The sequence below is a fragment of the Peromyscus leucopus genome, chromosome 2 (assembly GCF_004664715.2).
Source record: "Peromyscus leucopus breed LL Stock chromosome 2, UCI_PerLeu_2.1, whole genome shotgun sequence".
Taxonomy (NCBI): Eukaryota; Metazoa; Chordata; class Mammalia; order Rodentia; family Cricetidae; genus Peromyscus; species Peromyscus leucopus.
Genome location: NC_051064.1, coordinates 130,537,812 through 130,563,956, shown reverse-complemented (window position 1 = coordinate 130,563,956; position 26,145 = coordinate 130,537,812). Strand labels below are relative to the sequence as shown.

The following is a 26,145-nucleotide window of genomic DNA, read 5'->3' as shown; positions in this document are numbered from 1 at the left end:
GAGACCACAGGGGATGGCTTATTCAAACCCCCACAGCAGGGTTTGCATTTGTTTGTCTTGCTCCACAGGCAGGCTTTTCATGATTCTGTCACCCCCAACTGAAGCTGGAGAAGTCCGGACCTCTAGGCTTCAAGGGATGGGATTCACTCCCTTGCCCCCAGGGAACCCTCCTGGGGTTAGGCCCCACCCCATGTTTCTAAGTGGCTAGAACAGCAGCCTCCTCAACCAAAATTCTCTCTCTAGGAAAAAGACCTCATGCAGCCCCCTCGATTCTACTTTCAAAGCAAGGGAAGGTATGCCATAATGCTGGGCAACTTCTTAGTTTTTGTTTAACTGTATGTATATGAAATGTATTTCGGGATGTTCTGATGGACACATGCAGTAACTAGTGATGCCAGTCTTGAAAAACCCGCAGCCAGCACCACCCAGCTCCTTCCCAGCCACGTCTTTATCAAAGTTTTATCAGCCTCAGCTCAAGGTTCCTGTATCTGGGCATCTCATTACAGAGCAAGGACACGCCAACCATCTGTAACACCATCCCCCAGGATTTTCATGGACGGAAGCACACAGGAATTGCAGGGGACCCATAAATCCTCCTCTCCCCTCGCCCTCCTCTTGGATTTGCTCTCTCCACCTATTTACCTATTCCTCCGCTCTGAAATTGGATTACTTCTACTCCCTGACAGCAGCTCTCACATTTCATTTCTGCTCATTTATTCACACTTCCTCTCTCCTGGAACTTTTCTCCCGCTTCAAATCTACCTTCTGCTTTGAACTCGGTAGCACTTCATTTTCGCCTGTGTTTTAGCACTTGTCACATTGCATTCTTCATTGCAATTATCAGAAACCAGTCTTTTCGGAGGGAACACTCACTCTGTCTTATGCAAGAAGGTGTTGCCTGATTCTAGAACCACAAATAAAAGCCAATTAAGAGTCTTACATCTTCCAAAGGCACCTCCCATAAAATACATAATTAAATTAAAAAAATAGGTCTTAGGGGCTGGAGAGATGGCTCAGCCACTAAGAGCACATTCTGTTCTTGCAGAAGACCCAACCAAGTTCAAGTCTCAGAATCCACATAGGGTATCTGACTATTCCTGGAACTCGAGCTCCAGGGGCCCCCACTCCCTCTTCTGCTCTTCTAGCCTCTCTGGGCACTGTATTTATGTGCACAAAACTGCACGCACACACACACACACACACACACACACACACACACACACACACACACAATTAAAAACAAAAAACTAAAAAATATTTAAGCTGGGTGTGGTGGCACACACCTTTGGTTCCAGCACCTGAGAGGCAGAGGGGCAGAGGGGCAGAGGGGCAGAGGCGTCGTTCAATCCATCCAAGACCCCAGTCATCGAGGGCTTCAGCCCCACGGTGTACAGCAACTCAGAGAGCTTCAAGGAGAAATTTATTCGCAAGACCCGTGAGAACCCACTGGTCCCCATAGGCTGTCTGGGTACGGCGGCTGCCCTCTCCTACGGCCTTTACTGCTTCCACCGCGGCCAGAGCCATCGCTCCCAGATAATGATGCGCACCCGGATCACTGCCCAGGGTTTCACGGTCATAGCCATCTTGTTGGGACTAGTGGCCTCTGCTATGAAGTCTCAACCCTGAGTATATGGCCGGGCCTTGAAAGCTCCATGGAAATCATTATAAAACCCAGGAGCAACAAACAGCCCTGTCAGATTTATTCTGTCCTTTTCTGACAGTACCCTATTGTCATTTGGGTGAGGGAGTGGCCGGTTTTTGTGACTGATTTCTGCCTCCTCCCCATCCCCTCCCGAAATCCCAGATTCACTTCAATTGGGTTGCATACTAAAAATTTGTGATGCGTCCCCTTAACTACTTACTTAATAAAACCTTAATACACTTGTAAAAAAATAAAATTAATTAATTTATTTTAATTTAAATTTTTTTGTTGTGTTTTGTTTTGTTTTGTTTTTCGAGACAGGGTTTCTCTGTGTAGCTTGGCGCCTTTCCTGGATCTCACTCTGTAGACCAGGCTGGCCTCGAACTTACAAAGATCCACCTGGCTCTACCTCCTGAGTGCTGGGATTAAAGGCGTGCGCCACCAATGTCCGGCTTAAATAAATAAAAATTTTTAAAAAGATTTATTTATTGTGTATACAGTGTTCTGTCTTCATGTATGCCTGCAGGCTAGAAGAAGGCAACAGTTCAAGATTTGGAACTTGAAATTGAGTTTGAGAAAATTGAAATTGAGACAATAAAGAAAACACAAACTGAGGGAATGCTGGAAATAGAAATCCTGACTAAACAAACAGGAACTACAGAAGCAAGCATAACCAACCGATTGCAAGAGATGGAACAGAGAATCTCTGACACTGAAGACACAATAGAGAAAATAGATTCATCAGTTAAAGACAACACTAGGGGTTGGGGATTTAACTCAGTGGTAGAGCACTTGCTAGACAAGCCCTGGGTTCGGTCCTCAGTTCCTGAAAAAAAAGAAAACACTAAAGACAAAAAAGTCGTAACACAAAACGTCCAAGAAATTTGGGACACCATGAAAAGACCAAACTTAAGAATAATAGGGTTAGAAGAAGGAGAAGAATACCAACTCAAAGGCACAGAAAATATATTCAACAGAATCATAGAAGAAAACTTTCTTAACCTAAAGAAATACCTATGAAAATACAAGAAGCTTACAGAACACCAAATAGGCTGGATCCAAAAATAAAGTCCCCTCGCCACATAATAATCAAAACACTAAACATACAGAACAAAGAAAAAATATTAAGAGCCACAAAGGAAAAAGACCAAGTAATATATAAAGGTAGATCCATCAGAATAACACCAGACTTCTCAATAGAGACCATGAAAGCTAGAAGGTCCTGGACCTTATGCAGACACTAAGAGACCACGGATGCCAACCCAGACTATTATACCCAGCAAAACTCTCAATCACCATAGGCAGAGTAATCAAAATATTCCATGATAAAACCAGATTTAAACAATACCTATCCACAAATCCAGGCCTACAGAAAGCACTAGAAGGAAAAATCCAACCTAAAGAAGCTAAACACACCCATGAAAACCCAGGCAGTAGATAATCCCACACCAACAAATACCAAAGAAGAAAAAATACACCCCCCCCCACATACACACAAAAAAACAAAACAGGAATTAACAATCACTGGCCATTAATATCCATCAATATCAATGGTCTCAACTCACCTATAAAAAGACACAGACTCCCTGGACTGAGTCTACCAAGTTGATCACAGTCCTCGGGGGGAGGACTTGTCTGGAGGAGGTGGGAATGGAGGGTGGGCTGGGGGTAAGGGGAGGGCGTGGGAGGGGGAGAATAGGGGAACCCATGGCTGATATGTAGAACTGAATGGTATTGTAAAATAAAAAATATATATCACACACACACACACACACACACAAAAAAAAAGACACAGACTAACAGAATGGATAAGAAAACAGGATCCATACTTCTGCTGCATACAAGAAACACATCTCAACTTCAAAGACAGACACTACCTCAGAGTAAAGGGCTGGGAAAAGGCTTTCCAAGCAAATGGACCTAAGAAGCAAGCTGGTGTAGCTATCCTAATATCTAATAAAATAGACTTCAAACTAAAATCAATCGAAAGAGATCAGGATGGACATTACATATTCATCGCAGGAAAAATCCACCAAGATAAAGTCTCAATTCTGAACATTTATGCCCCAAATACAAAGGCACCCACATTCATAAAAGAAACATTACTAAAGCTTAAATTGCACATCAAACCCCACACATTAGTAGTGGGAGATTTCAACACACCACTCTCACCAATGGACAGATCTACCAGACTGAAACTTAACAGAGAAATAAAGGACCTAACAGATGTTATGACTCAAATGGACTTAATAGATATCTACAGAACATTCCATCCTAACACAAAAGAATATACCTTCTTCTCAGCACCCCATGGAACCTTCTCAAAAATTGACCACATGCTTGGTCATAAAGCAAATCTCAACAGATACAAAAACATTGGAATAACCTCCTGTATCTTATCAGACCACCATGCCTTAAAGTTAGATTTCAACAACAACAAAAATTATAGAAAGCCTACAATCTCATGGAAACTGGATAATGCCCACCTGAAACACCAATGGGTCAAGGAAGAAATAAAGAAATTAAAGATTTCCTAGAATTCAATGAAAATGAAAGTACAGCATACCCAAACTTATGGGACACTATGAAAGCAGTGCTAAGAGGAAAATTCATAGCTCTAAATGCACACATAAAGAAGATGGAGCAATCCCATACCAATGAATTAACAGCACAACTGAAAGCTCTAGAACAAAAAGAAACAAACTCACCCAGGAGAAATAGACGCCAGGAAATAATCAAATTGAGGGTTGAGATCAATGAAATAGAAACCAAGAGAACAATACAAAGAATCAATGAAACAAAGAGTTGGTTCTTAGAAAAAATCAGCAAGATAGACAAACCCCTAGCCAAATTAACCAAGAGGTAAAGTGAGAGCACCCAAATTAACAAAATCAGAAATGAAAAGGGAGACATAACAGACAACGAGGAAATCCAGAGAATCATCAGGTCATACTTCAAAAACCTACACTCCACAAAATTGGAAAATCTGGAAGAAATGGACAATTTTCTGGATAGATACCACATACCAAAGTTAAATCAAGACCAGATAAACTATTTAAATAGACCAATAACTCCTAAGGAAATAGAAACAGTCATTAAAGTCTCCCAACCAAAAAAAAAAAAAAAAAAAAAAAAAAGCCCAGGACCAGATGGTTTCAGTGCAGAATTCTACCAGATTTTCAAAGAACAAAGAAGAACTAATTCCAATACTCTTCAAATTGTTCCACACAATAGAAACAGAAGGAACATTACCAAACTCTTTTTATAAGACTACAATTACCCTGATACCTAAACCACACAAAGATGCAACAAAGAAAGAAAATTACAGACCAATCTCCCTCATGAACATTGATGCAAAAATACTCAACAAAATATTGGCAAACTGAATCCAAGAACACAACAAAAAAATTATCCACCATGACCAAGTAGGTTTCATCTCAGGGATGCAAGGATGGTTCAACATATGAAAATCTGTCAATGTAATACACCATATAAACAAACTGAAAAAAAAAACCCACATAATTATCTCATTAGATGCTGAAAAAGCCTTTGACAAAATCCAACACCCCTTCATGATAAAGGTCTTAGAGAGATCAGGAATACAAGGAACATTCCTAAACATAATAAAGGCAATTTACAGCAAGCCAACAGCTACCATCTAATTAAACGGAGAGAAACTCAAAGTGATTCCATTAAAATCAGGAACAAGACAAGGCTGTCCACTCTCCCCATATTTATTCAATATAGTACTTGCAGTTCTAGCTAGAGCAATAAGACAACAAAAGGAGATCAAGGGGATACAAATTGGAAAGGAAGAAGTTAAACTTTCACTATTTGCAGATGATATGATAGTATACATAAGTGACCCCAAAAATTCTACCAGGGAACTTCTACAGCTGATAAACTCCTTCAGTAAAGTGGCAGGATACAAGACCAACTCAAAAAAATCAGTAGCCCTATACACAAATGATAAAAGGGATGAGAAAGAAGTCAGAGAAACATCACCCTTTACAATAGTCACAAATAATATAAAATACCTTGGAATAACACTAACTAAACAAGTGAAGGATCTGTTTGATAAGAACTTTCAATCTCTAAAGAAAGAAATTGAAGAAGATATCAGAAAATGGAAGGATCTCCCATGCTCATGGATAGGTAGGATTAACATAGTAAAAATGGCAATCTTACCAAAAACAATCTACAGATTCAATGCAAGCCCCATCAAAATCCCAACACAATTCTTCACAGACTTTGAAAGAAAAATACTCAACTTTGTATGGAAAAACAAAAGACCCAGGATAGCTAAAAGAATCCTGTACAATAAAGCAACCTCTGGAGGCACCACCATCCCTGACCTCAAGCTCTACTATAGAGCTATAGTAATAAAAACAGCTTGGTACTGGTATAAAAACCGACATACAGACCAATGGAATCAAATTGAAGACCCTGACATTAATCCACACACATATGAACACCTGATTTTTGATAAAGAAGCCAAAACTATACAATGGAAAAAAGAAAGTATCTTCAACAAATGGTGCTGGCATAACTGGATGTCAATATGTAAAAGATTACAAATAGATCCATATCTGTCACCATGCACAAAACTCAAGTCCAAGTGGATCAAAGACCTCAACATAAATCCAGTTACACTAAACTTAATAGAAGAGAAAGTAGGAAGTACTCTTGAACGCATTGGCACAGGAGATCACTTCCTAAATATAACACCAGCAGCATAGACACTGAGCACAACAATTAATAAATGGGACCTCTTGAAACTGAGAAGCTTTTGTAGGGCAAGAGACATGGTCAATAAGACAAAAAGACAGCCTACAGAATGGGAAAAGACCTTCACCAACCCCACATCTGACAGAGGACTGATCTCCAAAGTATATAAAGAACTTAAGAAACTAGACATCAAAATACTGAACAATCCAATTAAAAAATGGGCTAAAGAGCTAAACAGAGAATTCTTAAAGGAAGAATCACAAATGGCTGAAAGACATTTAAAGAAATGCTCAACATCCTTAATCATCAGAGAAATGCAAATCAAAACGACTCTGAGATACCACCTTACACCTGTCAGAATGGCTATGATCAAAAACACTAATGACAGTCTGTGTTGGAGAGGATGCGGAGCAAAGGGAACACTCCTCCACTGTTGGTGGGAATGTAAACTTGTACAACCACTGTGGAAATCAGTATGGCGGTTTCTCAGAAAATTGGTAATAGATCTACCTCAAGACCCTTGGGCATATACCCAAGGAATGCTCAATCATTCCACAAAGATACATGCTCAACTATGTTCATAGAAGCACTATTCATAATAGCCATAACCTGGAAACAACCTAGATGCCCGTCAACTGAAGAATGGCTTAAGAAAATGTGGTACATACATACAATGGAGTACTACTCAGCAGAGAAAAACAATGTTAGCATGAAATTTGCAGGCAAATTGATGGAACTAGAAAATATCATCCTGAGTGAGGTAACCCAAACCCAGGACAAACATGCTATGTACTCACTCATAAGTGGATACTAGATATAAAGCAAAGAACAATCAGACTAGGATGACTGTGGCTTATAATAAGTTTTGGTTTTGCTTAATTATTGGGCAAGCCTCAATGAAACATTTCACTGTTAGGATAAGAATTTATACTGTATCAAGCTGATAATAGAAAAATAAATAACAATGAAAAAAAATACTGCATTATAAAAACAAAACATAACCCTCCAAAGGTCCAGTAATGGTCATCAGAACTGGTTATTATATGAATTATATAAAATTAATATTCATAACTTTGCTTAGAATGTAGCTCAGGTTGGTTGAATGCTTGCCTAGCTAGCATACAGAAAGCCCAAAGATAGATTCTCAGTGCAGCAAAAGCAGGGGGTTGGTTGTGGAAAACTGTAATCCCATCTAGGGGGATGGAGAAGGAGGATCCAGTCAAGCTCATCATCAAGCTATGTGGTACATTTGAGGCTACTCTGGGACAAACAAGGACCTGTCCAGAAAACAAAAAAGTGTGTAATAATTTGTACCAGTCTGTCTCTGTGATGGGAGGTGTCCCTTCCTGTGATAAAAGTTTGTGGTAGAACTCTCTGAGGAGAGAATTGATGAATGAGTTATTATTGAAGGCTCTGTCTTTAGACAGATAAGGACATTTAGAAATCCTTAACCAGATTGCCTATTGGTAAGCAATGTATCAAAGCAAAATATATTGGGGTGGCTTTTCTTGAATGCTTTCAATGACTAGTTTCAAGGAGCAACTCAACCCCAAATGCTGGAGACACCTGGTTAGGTGACCGTAAAAGGGATAAAAATTTATAAAATAGCATTTTAGAAATCTTTTCAGGTGGTTGTGGTGGCACATCCCTTTAATCCTAGCACTCCAGAGGCAGAGGCAGGTGGACTTCTGTGTGTACTTCTACATATCAAGTTCCAGGCTAGCCAAGGCTATGTAGTAAGACCCTGCCTCAAAAACAATAACAAAACAAAGAAACAAAGCCCCAAAACAAAAAAGACAAACAAAAACACTCAAGCTTTTCAGTAACTTAGCATCTTAAAGCTGAGTTAATAGACATTCATGGAAGTTGTAAGTTTTGTTTAGATCTTTATTTGTGTCTATGTTCTTGTGTCACAGTATACATATGGAGACTAGAGCTCAGCTTTGGAGAGTCACGTTTTTCCTCCCACCCTGTGGTCTTGGGGCCCGAACTCAGACAATCAGGCCTGACAATATGCTAACCGGCTGAACCACCTTGACATCTCAGCCTCAGGCTTTTAAGGGAGAGATTTGGGCTCCATCTGCATATGGCGCCTCAGGATGAGGGGAATACCTCAGAGACTACGTGCCCTGGTCTCTAGAGCAGTAGTAAGTGCCTGTCTCATGGTGATTTATCTCTCTTATCCCAGCATTCTGAAGATTGAGACTGAATTGCTGTGAGTTCAAAGCCACCCTGGGCTACAGAGGGAGTACCAGGCCAGCCAGGACTCTGCGGTGAAATGGGGTTGGGGATTTAGCTTAGTGGTAGAGCTCTTGCCTAGCAAGCGCAAAGCCCCGAATTTGGCCCCAGCTCTGTGTGTGTGTGTGTGTGTGTGTGTGTGTGTGTGTGTGTGTGTGGATTCTGCCGTTTTGAGTGTAGTACAATCCATTATGAAGGAGCCAGTATTCATACCAGCAGTAGGAGCATGAGAACTATCCAGCCATCGCGGATTAAGGACTGACTGGGCCTGTGATCAGCTTTTTACAGAATAAGCAGAAGGCAACAAAATATATGCGCTAAAATGCCTCAGTCTCGCCAGTGCTAGGCCTGCAGGTGTGCCCTCTGTCTAATCTGACCAAAATGCTTCTTGGTTTGTTTTGCGGGGACTGGGTGTCCCTTCGATACCCTCGGTGGCTTGGAGCTCCCTTTTGCGGTAGTTCTCCTGTGTTTGTCCCTCCTCAGCGCAGGTGCACACTACGACGGTACATCTTAATCTGCCCCCAGCGTGAGTGTGGAGGTCAGAGGACAATCTGTGAGAGCCAGCTCTCTCCTTCCACCATTGAGGGCCTGGGGATAGAACGCAGGAGACAAGCAGATTTACCTGCGGATCCGACCCCAAATGCATCCTTTAAAAGAATTCTCTCGCCAGTTTTGAACCTGCTATCGTGGAAAGCTTAGTATCCGACTTCCTGGATGCCCTACTTGGGTCTGGAGCCCCTTTCTTCGGCCTTTGAGTCTCCGATTGACCCTTCTGGGTAGCAGTCCTGTAATAAGTGGCATTTAGTCTTCTACTTCTCCCTCCAGGGTTCCCTTTCTCACGCCCGCCTGCCACTTACTCCTTGGATCAGCCTCACCCAGTGCTCCCATCTTCCCATCCCGTTGGGGCAGCCTTTCCCTGTCTTGGGGCCTCACATCGCTTTAACCCTCTAGCTCGTCTCTGGGTCCCCAGAAGCGTTCCTTTCATTTCCTAGCCGGAGGGGCGGAGGGGGGGAGGCCCTCCGATTCCTCCCCGTAGCACATCTCTGCAGGGATCTCCCGAGGCTCGGCCGTTGGAGGAGGCGTGGCCCACGAAGCACAGGTCCGCTGCCCCACGCTCGGCGGGCCCGCGCGCAGACAAAGACATTCCACAGCCCCGGCCCCCTCCGCCTGAGTGTCGGGGGGCGGAGGGGGGGGGAGGAGACACGTGTACCGCTAGCGCCGCGTCACGTGGAAAAGGGAAAAAAAAAAGAAGCGAACGAAGGCGGCTGGCGCCCGCGCAGCCGCAGTAAACTCGAAGCCCGAGCGGGGAGGCTACGTCTTCAGTCGGCGCAGGCGCCGTGGCCCGACTGAGGACTTTGTTCTCCGCGGAGAAACTCAAGGGCGGTGCCGGTAGACGCCTGCGCACGCGCGCCGCCTCATTTCCGGTGCTCTCTCGCTGGGTCGCTCGGGTCGGCTTCGGTCGCCGTCGCTCCCGCTCTTCCACCCCCGCCAACCGCCGCTCGGGCCTCAGCCGCCGCCGCGTCGCTCCCTCGCTCGCCCCGCCACACAGCCTCGCCGATGCAGCGCCGGGACGACCCTGCCGCGCGCCTGACCCGGTCCTCGGGCCGCAGCGGCTCCATGGACCCCTCAGGTGTCCACCCGTCGGTGCGTCAGACCCCGACACGGCCGTCGCCGCTGCCTCACCGGTCCCGGGGAGGCGGAGGTGGGCCCCGAGGGGGCGTTCGGGCCTCACCCGCCACGCAGCCGCCGCCGCTGCTGCCTCCCTCGGCCACGGGTCCCGACGCGACTGTCGTGGGGTCCGCGCCGACCCCGCTGCTGCCCCCGTCAGCTACAGCCGCGGCCAAGATGGAGCCGGAGAATAAGTACCTGCCCGAACTCATGGCTGAGAAGGACTCGCTCGACCCGTCTTTCACTCACGCCATGCAGCTGTTGTCCGTAGGTAAGCGGGTCCTGGCGGTGGGTGGCCGCCGCTTTGTTCCTCTTGCTCCCGCCCCCTCGGGTCCCGGGCAGCGAGAGTTACCTTCTCGACCTGGCCTGGGCGAGCCTGGACCCACAAGTCCCACCCGGGCTCAGGGGGTGAGGAGAGATTTCTGAGCCCTGCTGCATGAGGCCCGGAGGAGACTGGCGATCCCCGAGCGCGGAGAGCTTGATGGATAGTACTGTGCTCCCGCCCCATTCTCGACCCTGCCTCCTCCTCTGGTAGTTGCCCAGCGCGCCAACGAGCAGATCTTTTCCAGAAATGAACCCTCTCTCCCCGCTTTCCCAAAGAGGAAACAGACAAACAACAACAACAAAAAAAAACCTTTTTTGCTCGCGCGTGGTGGAGGGCGCCTTGATTCGGGGTGTAGGAGGGAAAGACGGCCGGAACCGGGAGGAACTGGGAGGGAGGGCCGGAGTGCCGGTCCGCCGCCTGCACGGTCGGCCGAGCGGTGCGGGACTTAGCGGGAACTCGAATTTAAGTGACTCAGAGGCTGGAGCGACGAGAGAATCGGAACTTGAGTTTTTTCTCTAGCCGAGTATTTCCACTTCGGCCTGTCGAATAAGAATTGCTACAGACCCGGATGGTTTGTCTCCGTTATTTTAAAACGTGTCTTTGCGAGCATGCAAAAGTAGGGAAAGTAACCCAGGAGACCGTGGGAAGAAATCATCGAGGGAGGTAAGGGACCGCAGGCTCTTTAGCGCGAGATGAATGAGAAATCGGTGTTCTTGCTTTAGTTTTGGCTTGAGCAGGGATAGTTTAAGAAAGGTAGCCTTTGTTCTCTGCAGACTAGCAAGTTCTCTTGACTTCAGTGACTTAGTTTTCTTATTCAGACCATCTGCTTGACCTTCACTTGTGGTTAAGGCATGGTTTTAATAAGTATTTTTTATGATATCTAAACCTTATTAAGCATATAAAAACCCACAGTCCGTCTCACTGATGAGTAAGTTGGACTCTGGCCAGAATGATACTGTGGACAGTTCATTGTGAAAATACCATTATCTGAGAGAGAGAGATGGATCAGCGGTTAAGAGCATTTTCTGCTCTTCTGCAGGGGTTCGGTTCCCAGCACCCACATCACGTGGCTCACAAACACCTGTAACTTCAGCACCAGGGGATCTGATGCTCTCTTGTCCTACAGGCACTCAAATACAAATCTGAAATGAAGTAAAAGGAAAATACCACTTTCCTTCATTTATTCTCTATCTCCCAGCATTGGTGAAGGGGCTTTACTGTTTTTATATTGCAAAAGGGTCATGTATCTAGAATGATTTAAGGACGTGGTTTTCTTTACAGACACATGAAAACAACAATAAAGGGTCTTAAAGCACAGTGAAAACAAAACCCGTGTCAGTAAATAAAAATGTTTAGAGCAGTTGGTTGCATTTCAGCTTAGTGCCCTCTATGCTGTACATACTCGGGTTCCTATGTTTCTTTTAATTTCTTTTTTTTGGGGGGAGCCGGGGATTTGAGACAGGATTTCTCTGTGTTTTTCTGGCTATCCTGGAACTTGTTCTGTAGACCGTGCTAGCCTCAGACTCAAAGAGATTGGCCTGCCTCTGCCTCCCAGAGTGCTGGGAGGCTTGGTTCTTAGGTTTCTGTTCATTATATTCAGACAAGTTATTTACCGATAAGAATTTTCATATTTTTCCTTAATTTTTTTTTTTTTTTTAAATTTTAGATAGGTCTTATGTAGCTGAGGCTGATTGGTATTCACTATGTAACCAAGGATGATTTTGAATTTCTGTTCCTTCTGCCTCTCCCTCCAGAGTTTGGGAGGTGTGCTGGTATTCACTATGTAACCAAGGATGATTTTGAATTTCTGTTCCTTCTGCCTCTCCCTCCAGAGTTTGGGAGGTGTGCCCCACCACACTCAGTTTGTGCAGCGCCTAGAATCAAACACAGAGCTTTATGCACGATAGGCACTCTACTAACTGATCTTCACATTCAGGCTATCTTTTATACTTTTTTTCATACTGACTTGAAACAACAAAACACCAGTGTTTGGTTGACTGAGAACAAGTGTCTGCAGACTGAAAAATGTCTCTGATAAAGGTTGACTTGGAGGTCAGAGAACAACTTAGGGTGTCAGTTCCTCTCCACCATGCTGGGGTAGATCAAAAAAGAGTTCAGATCATCTGTGAAGCTTGACATCAACAGAACAGAACACCTTTACCCTCTGGACCCTCTCACCAGCCCATAAAACTAATTTTGAGACAGTCTCACTAACTTGTTTAAACTGGCTTTGGACTCACTTTATAGCCTAGGCAGGCTGTGAACTTGTTATCCTCACACTGAACAGGCATCTTACCACTGGAGTTCTTTCCCAGCCTGTTTTGTGTGACACAAGGTCTGTGTGTAGCCCAGGCTGCTCTCCAACTTCAACTATTTTCTGCCTTCTTCTTCTTCTTTTTTTTTTTTTTTGGTTTTTCGAGACAGGGTTTCTCTGTGTAGCTTTGCACCTTTCCTGGATCTCGATCTGTAGACCAGGCTGGCCTCGAACTCACAAAGATCTGCCTGCCTCTGCCTCCCAAGTGCAGAGTTATGTTAGTCATAACCGCCACTACCGCCCGGCCCTCTGCCTTCTTCTCAATGTTAGAGGATTATTGGCCAGGTTTAATGATATTTCTGAATAATCCAGAAAAAGGAAAAATGTGAGAAAGAAGACTGAATTTAAGCTGTAGACAGATCACAAGAAAGGAAAAACAGCTAATGTTTACTGTGCTTGGCAGTGGATTGAGTATATTAACTTTTTTTCCTAATTTATTTTTATTTAGGTGTGTGCACATGTGTGTGTATGCCATGTATATACAGGTGCTTCTTGGAAGCCAGAAAAGAGCATCAGATCCTCTGGATCTAGAGTTACAGGCATTTGTGAGCTTCCTGATGTAGGGATTGAACTCATGTCCTCTGGAAGAGCAGTAAGTGCTCTTAACTACTGAGCCATCTCTCTATTCTTTATTTACCTTTCATAAGGACTATGCGAAAATAATTTTTTTTTGTCTAGGGAGGGTTTCTCTGTCAAGTCTTTGCTGTCCTGGAACTCAGATCCACCTGCCTCTGCCTCTGCCTCTGTGTGCTAGAACTAAAGTCATATGCCACCATGGCTGAGAATATAATCTTATTACATTACAGATAATAGTTGGCTAAACTAAATTAGTAGCACAAACAGGATTTACAATCAGTCTACATTTTGATTCACACACTTGACTCTTTTTTTCCCCTCCATCACCTAAAAGTTTTTCTTGACTCCTTCATTATATACTACCTACTACAAATTGACATTTAAAAAGGAAGCTCTAACTGGGTAAAATGAGAAAACTATGGGAACGTATAGAGTGATAGAAGGGAAGTGAGAATGAAAAGGCTCAGATAAAGAACACTAGAGAGCAGAGCCCAACACTTAAGACTGCCTTTTTAGGCATCTGTCCATTCTCAATAAAGTGCAGTGAGACCCAGAACTACCATTCCTGTTACTACCACACAGCCCTCCCTGACCCTTGCCCAGTTTATTTTATGTTTATTAGCTTCTGGTGCACTAGTAGTTTAATAATGCATTATCATACACACACACACACACACACACACACACACACACACACACACACACACGAGTGTGTGTGGTGAGGAGTAATGAGGGCAAGGTCTTTCTACTCAGTGCTGGCTGTCCTGGCACTCACTGTGTAGACCAGGCTGGCCTCAAAACTCACCAGACTACCTGCCTCTGCCTCCTGAGTGGGATTAGCCACCAAGCCCAGCTGTAACTGTATTTGTTGAGCATCCTGATTTGCAATGATCTTGTGTCTCCTTTTTTTTACCACTCCCCCCACCCCAACCCCCTGTGTCTTGGAAGGGTGCTGCCCAGAGTGGCCTCAGACTCTTATAAATTACTTTGATGGGAAAATTCTGAGGAATACAGAACATAGACAGACTTACTGCTGCTGCTGTAGGCCAAATTGATGTTCAGCTGTGATGATAGATAAAGTATAGATCTGCAAAGACTCAGTTACCTATCCATGCTAGACTTTTTTTTCTTTTGGTTTTTGAGATAGGGTTTCTCTATGTATCCCTGACTGTCCTGGAACTCACTCTGTAGACCAGGCTGGCTCAGATCCACCTGCCTCTGCCTCCCAAGTGCTGGGATTAAAAGCCTGCACCACCACCCTGCTAGACTTTTTTTTCCCCTTGACTCAGGGAAATGCACATAAGAATTCTAGTCTGTCAGTGCTTTTTACACTTAGGAAAGTAGACATTATAAATGACTCAAATAGTGAACAGTTTGAGCAGAATAAGAGTCAACAGAAGATCTTTATTTGAATCAGAAGAATTGTGTGCCATGTCCTTGGAGAGCAGGGAGACTAAAGCTACAGAGAAGACTTTTTTATTAACTTGGTTTTTGCATTTTGTAAACTGATTACAACTAGATTTAGTTTTCTATCTTGAAGGCCTGGAGTATAGTTCTGTGGTAGAATGCTTGTTTGGCATGTACAAGGCCCTGTGTTTGATGTTCAGCACAGCAAGGGATTTTGGGGAGTTGTGGGGGAGAAAAATGTTTTGCCTTTATTAGAATATAAATTAGCTAAAAGAGTAAATGAAGGTAAACAGTTAAAAGTCTTTAGAGATAGGAAGACATTGAAGACTAAGGAATGGGCTAAGACCTTGAGTTAGAAGGAGTTTGTACAACTCTGGCTAAGTCTGACATTTCACTTGAAAGCAGAGCGCTAATTCCTTAAAGCTCAGTAACAGAGCTGGGCCTGTTCGTACAGGCCTGTTAATCCCAGCTGCTTAGGAGGCCAAGGCAAATAAATCTCAAGTTCAAGGCATGCTGGAGCTACAGAGTTCAGGCCTAGCCTGGGAATTTAGGAGAACTTGTCTCAAAATGAAAATGTAAAAAAAAAGCCATGTATGGTTGAGTGGTAAAATGCTTTCCTAGCATGTGTAAAGCCCTGGCTTTTTTTTTTTTTTTTTTGTGGCTGGATCTCACAGTGGAGACCTTGGCTAGCCTAGAACTAGCTGTAAACCAATCTGGTCTCATTCACAGAGATCCCCTTACCTCTGCCTCTGAGTGCTGGAGTTAAAGGTATGTGTGCTGCCACCCTGCTAATGAATCATTTTCTTTGAGACAAGATCTTGCTAGCTTGGGCTGGCCTTGAACTTGTGAATTTAGTGAAATTCAGTCTTTTGAGTGCTACCACACTTGATTCTAGCATTCTTGAAAAAACAGTAAGGATGGAAAACAGATTGGTGGTTACTGATGTTGGGAAAAAAGTGATGGGGAAACCTATAAATAAGGTAGCATGGGCATGGAAAGATGGCTCAGCAATTAAGAGCACTTCCTGCTTAATCCCAGCACTTGGGAGGCAGAGGCAGGCGGATCTCTGAGTTTGAGGCCAGCCTGGTCTCGAAATCGAGTTCCAGGACAGCCAGAGCTACACAGAGAAACCCTGTCTGGAAAACAACAACACAACAACAAAAGAGTACTTCCTGCTTTTGTACATGACCTTGGTTTAGTTTGCAGCGTCCAGATTTTATTGTGTAACAGCCTGTAACTCTAGTTCTAGAGGATCTGATTGATGCCCTCTTCTGGTCACTCTGAATACCAGGTATGAGCTATACATACATAGGACAGGCAAAATATGGCTGGAGAGGTAGCTGTGCAATTGAGCACTGGTTATTCTTCAGAGGACCTGTGTTCAGTTGTAAGCAACCTAATAGTGGCTCACAGCTGTGTAACTGTGACTCCAGTTCTGGGGGATATGATGCTCTCTTCTGGCCTGCACTGTCACCAGGCGTACAAGTGGTTCACAGACATGCATTCAAGCAAAACACTCATACACATAAAATGAAATATTATTGAAAAAAGAGTGCATTTAAATAGTTTTTTTTTTTTTTTTTTTTTTTTTTTTTAAAGAAGAATCCCTAAGGGGGTGGTGGCACATGCCTTTAATCCTGGCACTTGGGAGGCAGCGGCAGTGAGTTCAAGGCCAGCTTGGTCTACAGAGTGAGTTCCAGGACAACCATGGATACACAGAGAAACCTTATCTCCAAAAAAAAAAAAAAAAGAAAGAGAAAGAAAAAAGAGAAATCCCTACCCTTTAAAGACATTCCCTAATGAAAGAATTTGGGAAGCCAAGATAAATATGCTATAATTGGGTTTTACTTATAAGAATTGAGCTCCTATACAAGGATTCCAAACTCAGGCTTTAGGGGAAGCCAGTATCCACATTTTCTCCATTCTTTTTGTGGCGGGGAGATGGAAAAGTTCTGGGCAGGGTTTCTCTGTAGCTCTAGCTGTCCTGGAACTCACTTTGTAGACCAGGCTGGCCTTGAACTCGGAAATCCACCTGCCTCTGCCTCCCCGAGTGCTAGGATTAAAGGCATGGGCCACCACTGTGCCATCACTGTCAGGCCATTTTCTCCATTCTTAGCCAGTATTGCATGTAACATACTATGACCTTGTGTATTTGTGGGGTGGGGTGGTTAGCTTGCACCTTTCTTCAAATTCTTGAAGGGGCCCATGACCCCCCTCACCAAAGAAAAGGTTAGGAACCTAATATGCTAGGTGTTCTTACTTGAAATGGTTTGGTAAATAAAAATTATGGACAAAGGTTCTTTACACAAAGATCATTGGGTTTCCGAAAGATGACACTGACAGAAAAAGTTGTAAAGGCTGGAAATAATACGTGAATGCGGAGGTTTGGAGGTCTCGTTCATATGTGTGTCAGCCCAGCATTGTACTAAGATTTGAAGATACTTAGTTTGATTGTGAATTCCAGAGATTGTTAACAGAAGGGTACAGTGCTCCTAGAGGCTAGAGGATGACAGAGTTTCATTCTTTGGAACAGATTTGCTAAGCCAGTCTTGACACCTTAGTGAAAAAGAAAAATCTTGACTGTTGTCTTGCTCTGTATGCATCTCTTATCAAATGTTAATTAATATAATGTATATGGTAGTCTGTTTTTACTCAATGCAGTTGTTTCTAAAATTTGTTTTGGTGGTACTGAGGATTGAACCCAATGCCTTTGTATGTAGCATGCTAAACAGGTGTTCTACCATTGAACTCTATAATCTCAGCTCTCTTTTTGCTTTTTGGTTTTTCAAGACAGAATTTCTCTGTAGCCCTGGCTGGCCTGGAACATGCTCTGTAGAACAGGCTGGTCTCAAACTCAGATCTGCCAAAGACGTGTGTCACCACTACCTGGCTCCTTGAACTTTTTATTTTGAGACCAGATCTCACTAAAATTTCCAGGCTTGACCTTGAAATCCTTCTGTTTCAGCCTTCTGTGGTAGGCAAGATTGCAGGCCTGAACCACTAAGTCCAATCCATTTTCCCCCCAGGCTTATTTAATATTAACCTTGTTTCTTTTTTATCCTCTTTTGTTTTGGGGGGTGTAATTTGAAACAGGGTCTCATAACCTAGGCTAGCCTTGAACTTCTGATCCTTCTGCTTCTTCCCATGTGCCTGGATTATAAAGGCATGGATCCACATAGCATATGCATGGTTTATTCTCTTTTAAAAGTAGGGTCACACTTTATAGATGTAGCAGAGCTAGTATTCAACTCAGTTTTGTCTATCCCTCAAAATGTATGTTCTAGCTCAGTATGCATGCATGATTATGCATATCTATAATCTTTGTCCTCTGGAGGTTGAAATTCTCTTTAAATAAGCAATCAAAACCCTGTTCTTCATTCTGAGATGCATTAAATAATCCAATTTTTGGATGCTTACAGGGGGATACAAGGGAGAAAAATGTGTAAAAGTTTAAAAAATGCTGTATGTTTAATTCAATCTACTATTGCAAAACAGTGACTTGGTGCAAGTGTTCTGTCTGTCACTAGTTTGGCAACAAATTTCATAACTTCTGTATTCAGTTTCTTTGCCCATTAAATGGGGGATAGTGTTGATTATAATGAGTAATCCAAAACTGACACATCAAAGACATGGATAAGATATGATAAATTATGATTGCCAGGCCAACAAACAGATGGGTCACATCTTTGTGTTGTTTATCCCTTAGCTTTTCTTTCTTTGGCTCTTGGGACATCCAAGGTCTCCAGAGGCCCAGGCAAACTTAATTTGAGGGAGTCATTTTTAGAAATGTTGTCTAGAAAGTGCTTTTGCCTGAGGGTAAGACATCTTTTTAGTTGTTGTTCTTTCTTTTCTTTGCTCTTTCCTTTTCTAAGACCAAGTTCTTGATGTAATTCAGGCTGGCTTTGAACTCACAGAAGTCCTCTTGAGTGCTGGGATCACAGGCATGTGCTACCATATTTGGTTTAGGGTAAGCCTTTTCAAATTCTTTTCTTTGTGGGAGGGGCAAAAAATAGGGTCTCACTGTATGTATAGCTGGCCTGGAACTTTTCTATAGACCACCTGCCTCTGCTTCCCGAGTGCTGGGATTAAAGGTTTGTGCCACCACATCAGGCATAAATTGTAGTTTGGCGCACGCCTTTAATCCCAGCACTCTTTTGGGAGACAGAGGCAGGCGGATCTCTGTGAGTTCGAGGCCAGCCTGGTCTACAAAGCAAGTTCCAGGAAAGGTGCAAAGCTACACAGAGAAACCTTGTCTCGAAAAACCAAAAAAAAAAAAAAAAAAAAAAAAAAATGTAGATTGTAAAATTTTTTTTTTCCCTTCCAGAGCTGAGGACCGAACCCAGGATCTTGCACTTGCTAGGCAAGAGCTCTACCACTGAGTAAATCCCCAACCCCAAAATTTTTATAAAGTTAGATCTTCATTGCTTAAAGTGTCCTCTACTAAGAGAACACAGGAAGGATGTGAGATTTTTTTTCTTTTTTTTTTTTTTTTTTGAGACGGTTTCTCTGTGTAGCCTTTGCTGTCCTGGAACTCACTCTGTAGACCAGACTGGCCTTTAATTCACAGAAATCTACCTGCCTGTGCCTCCCAAGTGCTGGGATAAAGGGCATGCATCATCACTGCCCAGCTTTGGGATGTGAGATTTAAGGTTAGAAAATGCCTAGGGCTTTTGTTTTGCTTTTTTTGGGGTTTTTGTTTTGTTTTGTTTTTGTTGTTTTTTTGTTTGTTTGTTTGTTTTTTGTTTTTTGAGATAGGGTTTCTCTGATAGCTTTGCCCCTTTCCTGGAACTCACTTTGTAGCCCAGGCTGGCCTTGAACTCACAGAGATCCGCCTGGCACTGCCTCCCGGGTGCTGGGATTAAAGGCGTGCGCCACCATCGCCCGGCTTGTTTTGCTTTTTAAGACTTATGTGTATGAGTGATTTGCATGTATATATGTATGTATGTATGTATGTATGTATGTATGTATGTGGGTGCACCATGTATTTGCCTAGTACTTATGGAGGCCAAAAGAGAGCATCTGGGTGGTTGTGAGCTGCCATGTGAGTACTAGGAACTGAACCAGTGTCCTATATACAAGAGCACTGAATGCTCTTAACCACTGAGCTGTACCTCTAGCCCCAAGCCTAGGTTTTAGTCTGTTTGCTGATACTTTAGCAGCTTTGTGACCTAAAAGTAATTTAACTTAGTTTCCAATAACCCATTTATAAGTTGGAGATATATACCAGCAACTCTGAGTTGGTTTTGAGGGAAAATGAAGTAATACTTGTTACAGTATTTTAGTTCTTCTAAATATGGATGCTGATCCTTGTTGGAGGGTTAGGTTATTACTCTTGCTTTCTAGGCTTTTGACTCCTTTGTATGTATGTATGGAATCAGGTCAATGTCTGGTGTCTTCCTCAGGGCTTTTTCTTGTTATTTATTTTACTTGCTACCTTATATCTTAATATAGTCTCTCACTGAACCTGGAGCTCACTAATTTAGACTGGTGGTCAGCAGGCCCGGGGTCCTCCTGTCCCCACATCCTCAGAGCTGTGATTACAGTCACATGCCACCTCAACCAGGTGTGTGTGTGTGTGTGTGTGTGTGTGTGTGTGTGTGTGTGCGCGCGCGCGCGCATGCTTGAATTCATATCATTATCTTTGTGCAGCTAAGACATCTCCCCAGCCCTACTTCAACTTGAAGTTTTATTTTATTCATCATTATTCTCTGAATTCTCTAAAATGCTTTATATTCTTTTAAAAATTGGAAAAATGGGAAAAGGATTCTAAGATACAGTAACTCATTCAAAATACATCAAAGTAATTCTGTGTCATAGGGAGGCCCTATGTTTATGGGTACATTACATTGCATATAAATAAATCTTCCTACCACCAGTTTTGTGGTCCAGCTTTTGAGTCTTCTTGTACTGGTTAAGTAATGTTTCTGCTTAAGCTACAACTGAAGGGCCTAACTGCATCTCCGTAATTAAGAAATACAGAGGAGCCCTGTACTTAGGGGAGATGCAACAGGACAGTCAAGAGTTCCCATCTTGGGGGCCTGGAGAGATGGCTCAGAGGTAAAGAACACTGGCTGCTCTTCCAGAGGTCCTGAGTTCAATTCCCAGCACCCACATGGTGGTTCACAACCATCTGTAATGAGATCTGATATTCTCTTCTAAATAAATAAATAATATTAAAAAAAAAAAAAGTTCCCATCTTGATGAAACTGCAAAGTCAAAGTACCTTCGCTCTGATTATGTCTGTGACCTTGGTGGTTATGATGGTTTTAGGGGTGTGTGTTTATCTCTAGACTTTTTGTCATATATACTACGGAGAGCATTTTTGTTTCAGTCAGACTTCAGTTGAGAGTTTTTCTTTTAAATTTAGGTGTATGAATGTTTTTCCTGCATGTATGTATTTAACTGAGGAGGCCAGAAGAGGGCATTGGATCTCCTCAAACTGGAGTTACTGATGGTTGTGAACTGTCATGTGGGTTCTGGGAAATGAACCTGTTGGGTCCTCTAAAGAGCAGAAAGTGCTCTTAAGTACAGAGCCATCACTTGAGCCCTCCCTGTTTTTAAATGACTTTTTGTATTTTCTTGTTTTGGATATTGAGTTTCGTCTAGATAATAACTATGTATTACTACCACATAGTAAGAAATAAACTTCGATCTTGAGTATATGTTCTTTTGTTTTTTAGTTGGTTGGATTTTGATTTTCTTTTGTTTCTTATTTTAGGAAAGATCTCTTTTACCCTAGGCTGTCCTCAAACTTTGGTGATCCTCCTGCTTGGCTCCTGAGTGCTGGGACCACCGGCAGGCACACCATACACCTCATTGTTACTCTGTCTGTATAGGTTGATTTTGCCTGTATTTGATAAATGAGAAAACAAATATTCAGAGCAGCTAAATAACTTGTCTAAGTTGACAAGTAATATGTGACAGAGCAAGGACAGGTCTTGCAACTCTTAAAGACTGGAAAACAAAAACATTATTGCTATAGTGGGGTGGCACTAGAGCTGTCCGTGGTTATATTTAAATAGTAATTTTTGTTTCTTTATTGGGGTACTTTCAGCTAGAGTGGAACAGTGGGACTGGAGAAGAAACAAAGGAATCCGTGATTGGTTATGGTCAGTTAGCTGGAAACAGCCACCGTGCCCAGCTTTTATACAGAATTTTTTTCTTTAGTTTTTTATTTGTGTCAGTGCTCATGCAGTCCAAAAGACTGCTTTGGATCCTTGGCGCATTAGAGGCGGTCGAGAGTCATTCTGCCATGGGTGCTGAGCTCAAGATTTCTGGAAGAGCCATGTGTGCCCCTAATAGTTGAGACATCTCTTTAGTCACCTCTGTATTTTTTTCTTGCTTGAGATTTTGATTTGTTTTAATTTTTTTTCAGGTTTATTTATTTATTATGTATACTTCATTACAGGTAGTTATGAGCTACCATGTGGTTGCTGGGAATTGAACTCAGAACCTCTGGAAGAGTAGTCAGTGTTCTTAACTGCTGAGCCATCTCTCCAGCACGTGTTTTTTTTTTTTTTTTTTTTTTTTTTTTAAATATCTCTTTTTTCCCATTTTATTGCATTAATTTAGGTAAATGCATATACTTGTTTTTTTTTGTTTGTTTTTGTTTTGTTTGTTTTTGTTTTTTGTTTTTTTTTTGAAACAGGATTTCTCTGTGTTGCCCTGGCTGTCCTGGAACTCGCTCTATAGCTCATACTGGCCTTGAACTCGGAGATCTACCTGCCTCCGCCTCCTAAGTGTTGGGATTAAAAGTGTGTCTCACCATGCCTGGCCAATGCATGTATTCCTAAGTCAAGAAACATGTGAATGAATGGCATAGACACTTCAGGTGAGGGTGGGAAGTAGGATTCAGTTCCACAGTCAGCCTCTTGCAGCTTTGGGTGCCTTATCCAGTCTTATCTAAAATTAGCACATTCTTCTGAACAGTTTACCTTTTTACACAGTACTCCATAATACCACTTTAAGCAGTCTTGCCAGGTGCCTTTATTTAAAAGTGCAGAAATGAAGTTCCGTTTTTCTTATTCAGAAATTGAGAAGATTCAGAAGGGAGAGTCAAAAAAAGACGACGAGGAGAATTACTTGGATTTGTTTTCTCACAAGAACATGAAGCTGAAAGAACGGGTGCTGATACCTGTGAAGCAGTATCCAAAGGTAAGTGTAAGAGCTGCTTTCTTCCCTGAGTTACCCGTGTAGGTCGGTGTGATGTTGGCTGCGATGAAGACGCGGAGTGGCCATGTATCCATCTGTAAAGCTTCACTGTGTTTGAAGTACCTGTTTCTGGAAGTTAAAATAGCCAAGTCCATAATTAATAGCATAGTTATAGTCAAGAAGGAAGCACAGTTACTTTTAGTAATCAAAAGTAATTTCTTTTTCGTGTTTGTTCAGGCTCTAGGTCCAAAATAAAATTCTTGATCTTTAAAGCATTGCCCTTTGTCAAAAGATTGACTGGAGTTGGTTTTTTTACTCTTTGGGAGCCAGCCACCCATCTCCCAAATAATTACACAGAGACTTAATCTGCTTATGAATGCCTGGCCTTCCTTAGCTTGGCTTGTTTTTAGCCAGCTTTTCTAAGTTAAATCATCCCATTTCTCTTTACGTTTTTTGCCTCTGAGCCTTTTACTTTTCTTTATATATCTTTATTTATCTTATTTTTATATGTCTAAGTGTCTGCATGTATATTTTATGTATACCATGTGTGTGCTTTGTGCTTAAGGAAGCCAGAAGAGGTTATCAGATTCCCTTGGATCTGGAGCTATAGGTAATTGGGAAAAGAATCCAAATCTTCTGCAAGAGCAACAAATAATGTTAACCACAAACCATTCCTTTGCCCCTGACTTAGACTGTAAATCAAATAAAATAGAACTTTTAGAGGCCAGCCTAGTCTATAGAATAAGTACTAGGATGGCCAGGGCTATAGAGAAACCCTGTCTTGGGGAGGTGATAGTCTGGGCTCACAAGATGGTTCAGTGGGTAAAGGTTCCTGCCATGAAGCCTGAGTTTGATTTCTGGAACTCACATGATAGGAGAGAACCAACTTCCCCAAGTTGTCCTGACCAATGTGAAGTGTGGCTGTCTGGCGCTCTCGTGTGTACTGGTGCACATGGTTGCTCTTTCTCTCTCATAAATTAATAAATATAAAATTTAAAAATAAATGCTTCATCTTTGTCCTTTTTTTTTTTTTTTTTTTTTTAATTTTTGATTTTTTTGAGACAGGATTTCACTGTGTAGTCCTGGCTTTCCCAGAACTCAATCTATAGACCAGGCTGCTCTTGAACTCAGAGATCTGCCTACCTCTGCCTTGGAAGCTCTGGGATTAAAGGCATGCACCACCACCACCACCACCACCACCACCACCACCTCCCACCCAGTCTTCCTCATTTTTAAAGGGAAGTAGTTAGTTAATATTCAGCTTACAATATATGCTACCAAGGGGCACAGCGTTTGTTTTGTTGTGGCTCAGAAGTAGAGTACCTGCTTGCTTATGTACAATGTCTTGTCTGATTACTAATAAAAATTTATGCATGTTGATGGGAAGTGGTGGTGCAGGCCTTTAATCCCAGCACTCAGGAGGCAGAGACAGGCAGATCTTTGTGAGTATGAGGCCAGCCAGGTTGACAAAGCGAGTTCCAGGACAGCCAGGGCTACACAGAGAAACAAAACAAAGTTTTCTGCATGTTAAAATGTTTACGATACATTATTATGAATTGCAATAAGTTGTGGAAAGAGTGGTGAACTTTATCAGGAAATCCAAATTCAGGTCTAGGAACTGTACTCTTAGTTACATGACTTAAAGCTAATCACTAATGATAGAGCTGCAATATATTTTGAGTAAAATGGGTATTTCATATATATTTATATATTAAGATTCTTTATGGTGTTGTTGAAGATCAAATGGCATTTTGTGTGTTTAAATTTTTAAAGAGGTATGTACATTTAGAATTCTGTTTTTTAAATTTTCTGCAGTTCAATTTTGTGGGGAAGATCCTTGGACCACAAGGAAATACAATCAAACGACTTCAGGAGGAGACTGGTGCAAAGATCTCTGTCTTGGGGAAGGGTTCAATGAGAGACAAAGCCAAGGTAAGTTCATAGTAGTGAGACAAAATAAAACCCTAGTGCCTTCTAGTTGAATAGTATATGATATGGATGCTTTATGCAAGCAAACATTTTGGAGTTTGTGTGGGGTTGGGAGGGGTTGACACAGTATCTCAATATGTAGCTTCTGGTTGGCCTGCAACTTGCTGTGTAGACCAGGTTTGTCTCAAAGATCTGCCTGCTTCTGTCTCCCATGTGCTGGGGTTAAAGACATTCACCACTATCTTTAATCCTGTGCCCTCTGGCATATAAAATATGACTGCTATAAGTTTTCATTGCATATAAGCACTCATTTGGCAATGTTGGGAGGAGCCTAGACATGTCCTAATGATTTTTTTAAAGATGTGTTTATTTTATGTATATGGATGTTTTGTCTGCATGTACATCTGCACATCAGAAGAGGGCATTGGATCCCATAGGACTGTGGTTATGTAGACAGCTATGAGCCACCGTGTGGGTGTTGAGAATTGAACTCAGGACCTCTGGAAGAACAGTCAGTGCTCTTAACCTCTGTGCTATCTCTCCAGCCCAACCCTTCCCCCTCTGGCTGCATTATGATATAACCAAGTAACATTGTTAGCTTTGGTAAACTTACCTCTGAAAACTTGACATGAGAACTGGGTATATATACTAAATCAGACTAAAGACACAAACATGTGGGCAGCCCACCCTGTTTTCCAGGGACAGGAAATAATGAGACCAGTGGTATTAAGGGCTGGTGAGTTTGGGGTTAGGTGATTTGATTTCTAGCCAACAGGAATGTATCAAAAGTAAATATGAGTTATCCTGACAAAGAGAACCCACCTAAGGTTTTTTCCTTTTTCATTCTACAGTCTCTTACACAGTGAACTGTTAGTTGACAAGAAGCTTCCTACCACACATAATGGTCTTCCTTCTAGGGTCAGCTTTATAGATAAGATTTGCCTGCTAAAAATCTAGAAACTTTTATTAAGGGCCTTTTTTTTTTTTTTTTAAAGATTTCTTAATTTGTTATGTATACACACACCAGAAGAGGGCATCAGATCCCTTTATAGGTGATTGTGAGCCACCATGTGGTTGCTGGGAATTGAACTCAGGACCTCTGGAAGAACAGCCAGTGCGTGCTCTTAACCACTGAGCCATCTCTCCAGCCTGAGGAACTAACTTTTA

At 42.5% G+C, this 26,145-nt stretch overlaps 2 protein-coding genes across 2 annotated transcripts in view; both read left to right on the top strand.

Annotated features, from left to right (window-relative positions):
• Positions 1–255: 255 nt before the first annotated feature.
• On the top strand, positions 256–1,893 carry LOC114705665 (HIG1 domain family member 2A-like). Its single transcript, XM_037203345.1, has 2 exons — positions 256–293; positions 1,326–1,893. The coding sequence occupies exons 1-2, from the start codon at positions 256–258 to the stop codon at positions 1,624–1,626; spliced, it is 339 nt and encodes a 112-aa protein (XP_037059240.1). The 3' UTR covers positions 1,627–1,893.
• An 8,137-nt stretch (positions 1,894–10,030) lies between these two features.
• The window catches only part of Khdrbs1 (KH RNA binding domain containing, signal transduction associated 1), a 27,601-nt gene continuing 11,486 nt past the window's right edge, over positions 10,031–26,145 (top strand). Inside the window, exons 1-3 of the mRNA XM_028887673.2 lie at positions 10,031–10,547; positions 22,928–23,052; positions 24,865–24,981. Coding sequence (XP_028743506.1) covers positions 10,166–10,547; positions 22,928–23,052; positions 24,865–24,981 — 624 coding nt within the window. The 5' untranslated portion in view covers positions 10,031–10,165. The remainder of the gene's footprint in view (positions 10,548–22,927; positions 23,053–24,864; positions 24,982–26,145) is intronic.

Bases quoted from the DNA above. Each gene is read 5' to 3' on its own strand.
- LOC114705665 (XM_037203345.1), top strand. From the start codon at position 256: ATGCAGCCCCCTCGATTCTACTTTCAAAGCAAGGGAAG. The intron at 294-1,325 runs GTATGCCATAAT...GCAGAGGGGCAG, and splicing joins TACTTTCAAAGCAAGGGAAG to AGGGGCAGAGGCGTCGTTCA.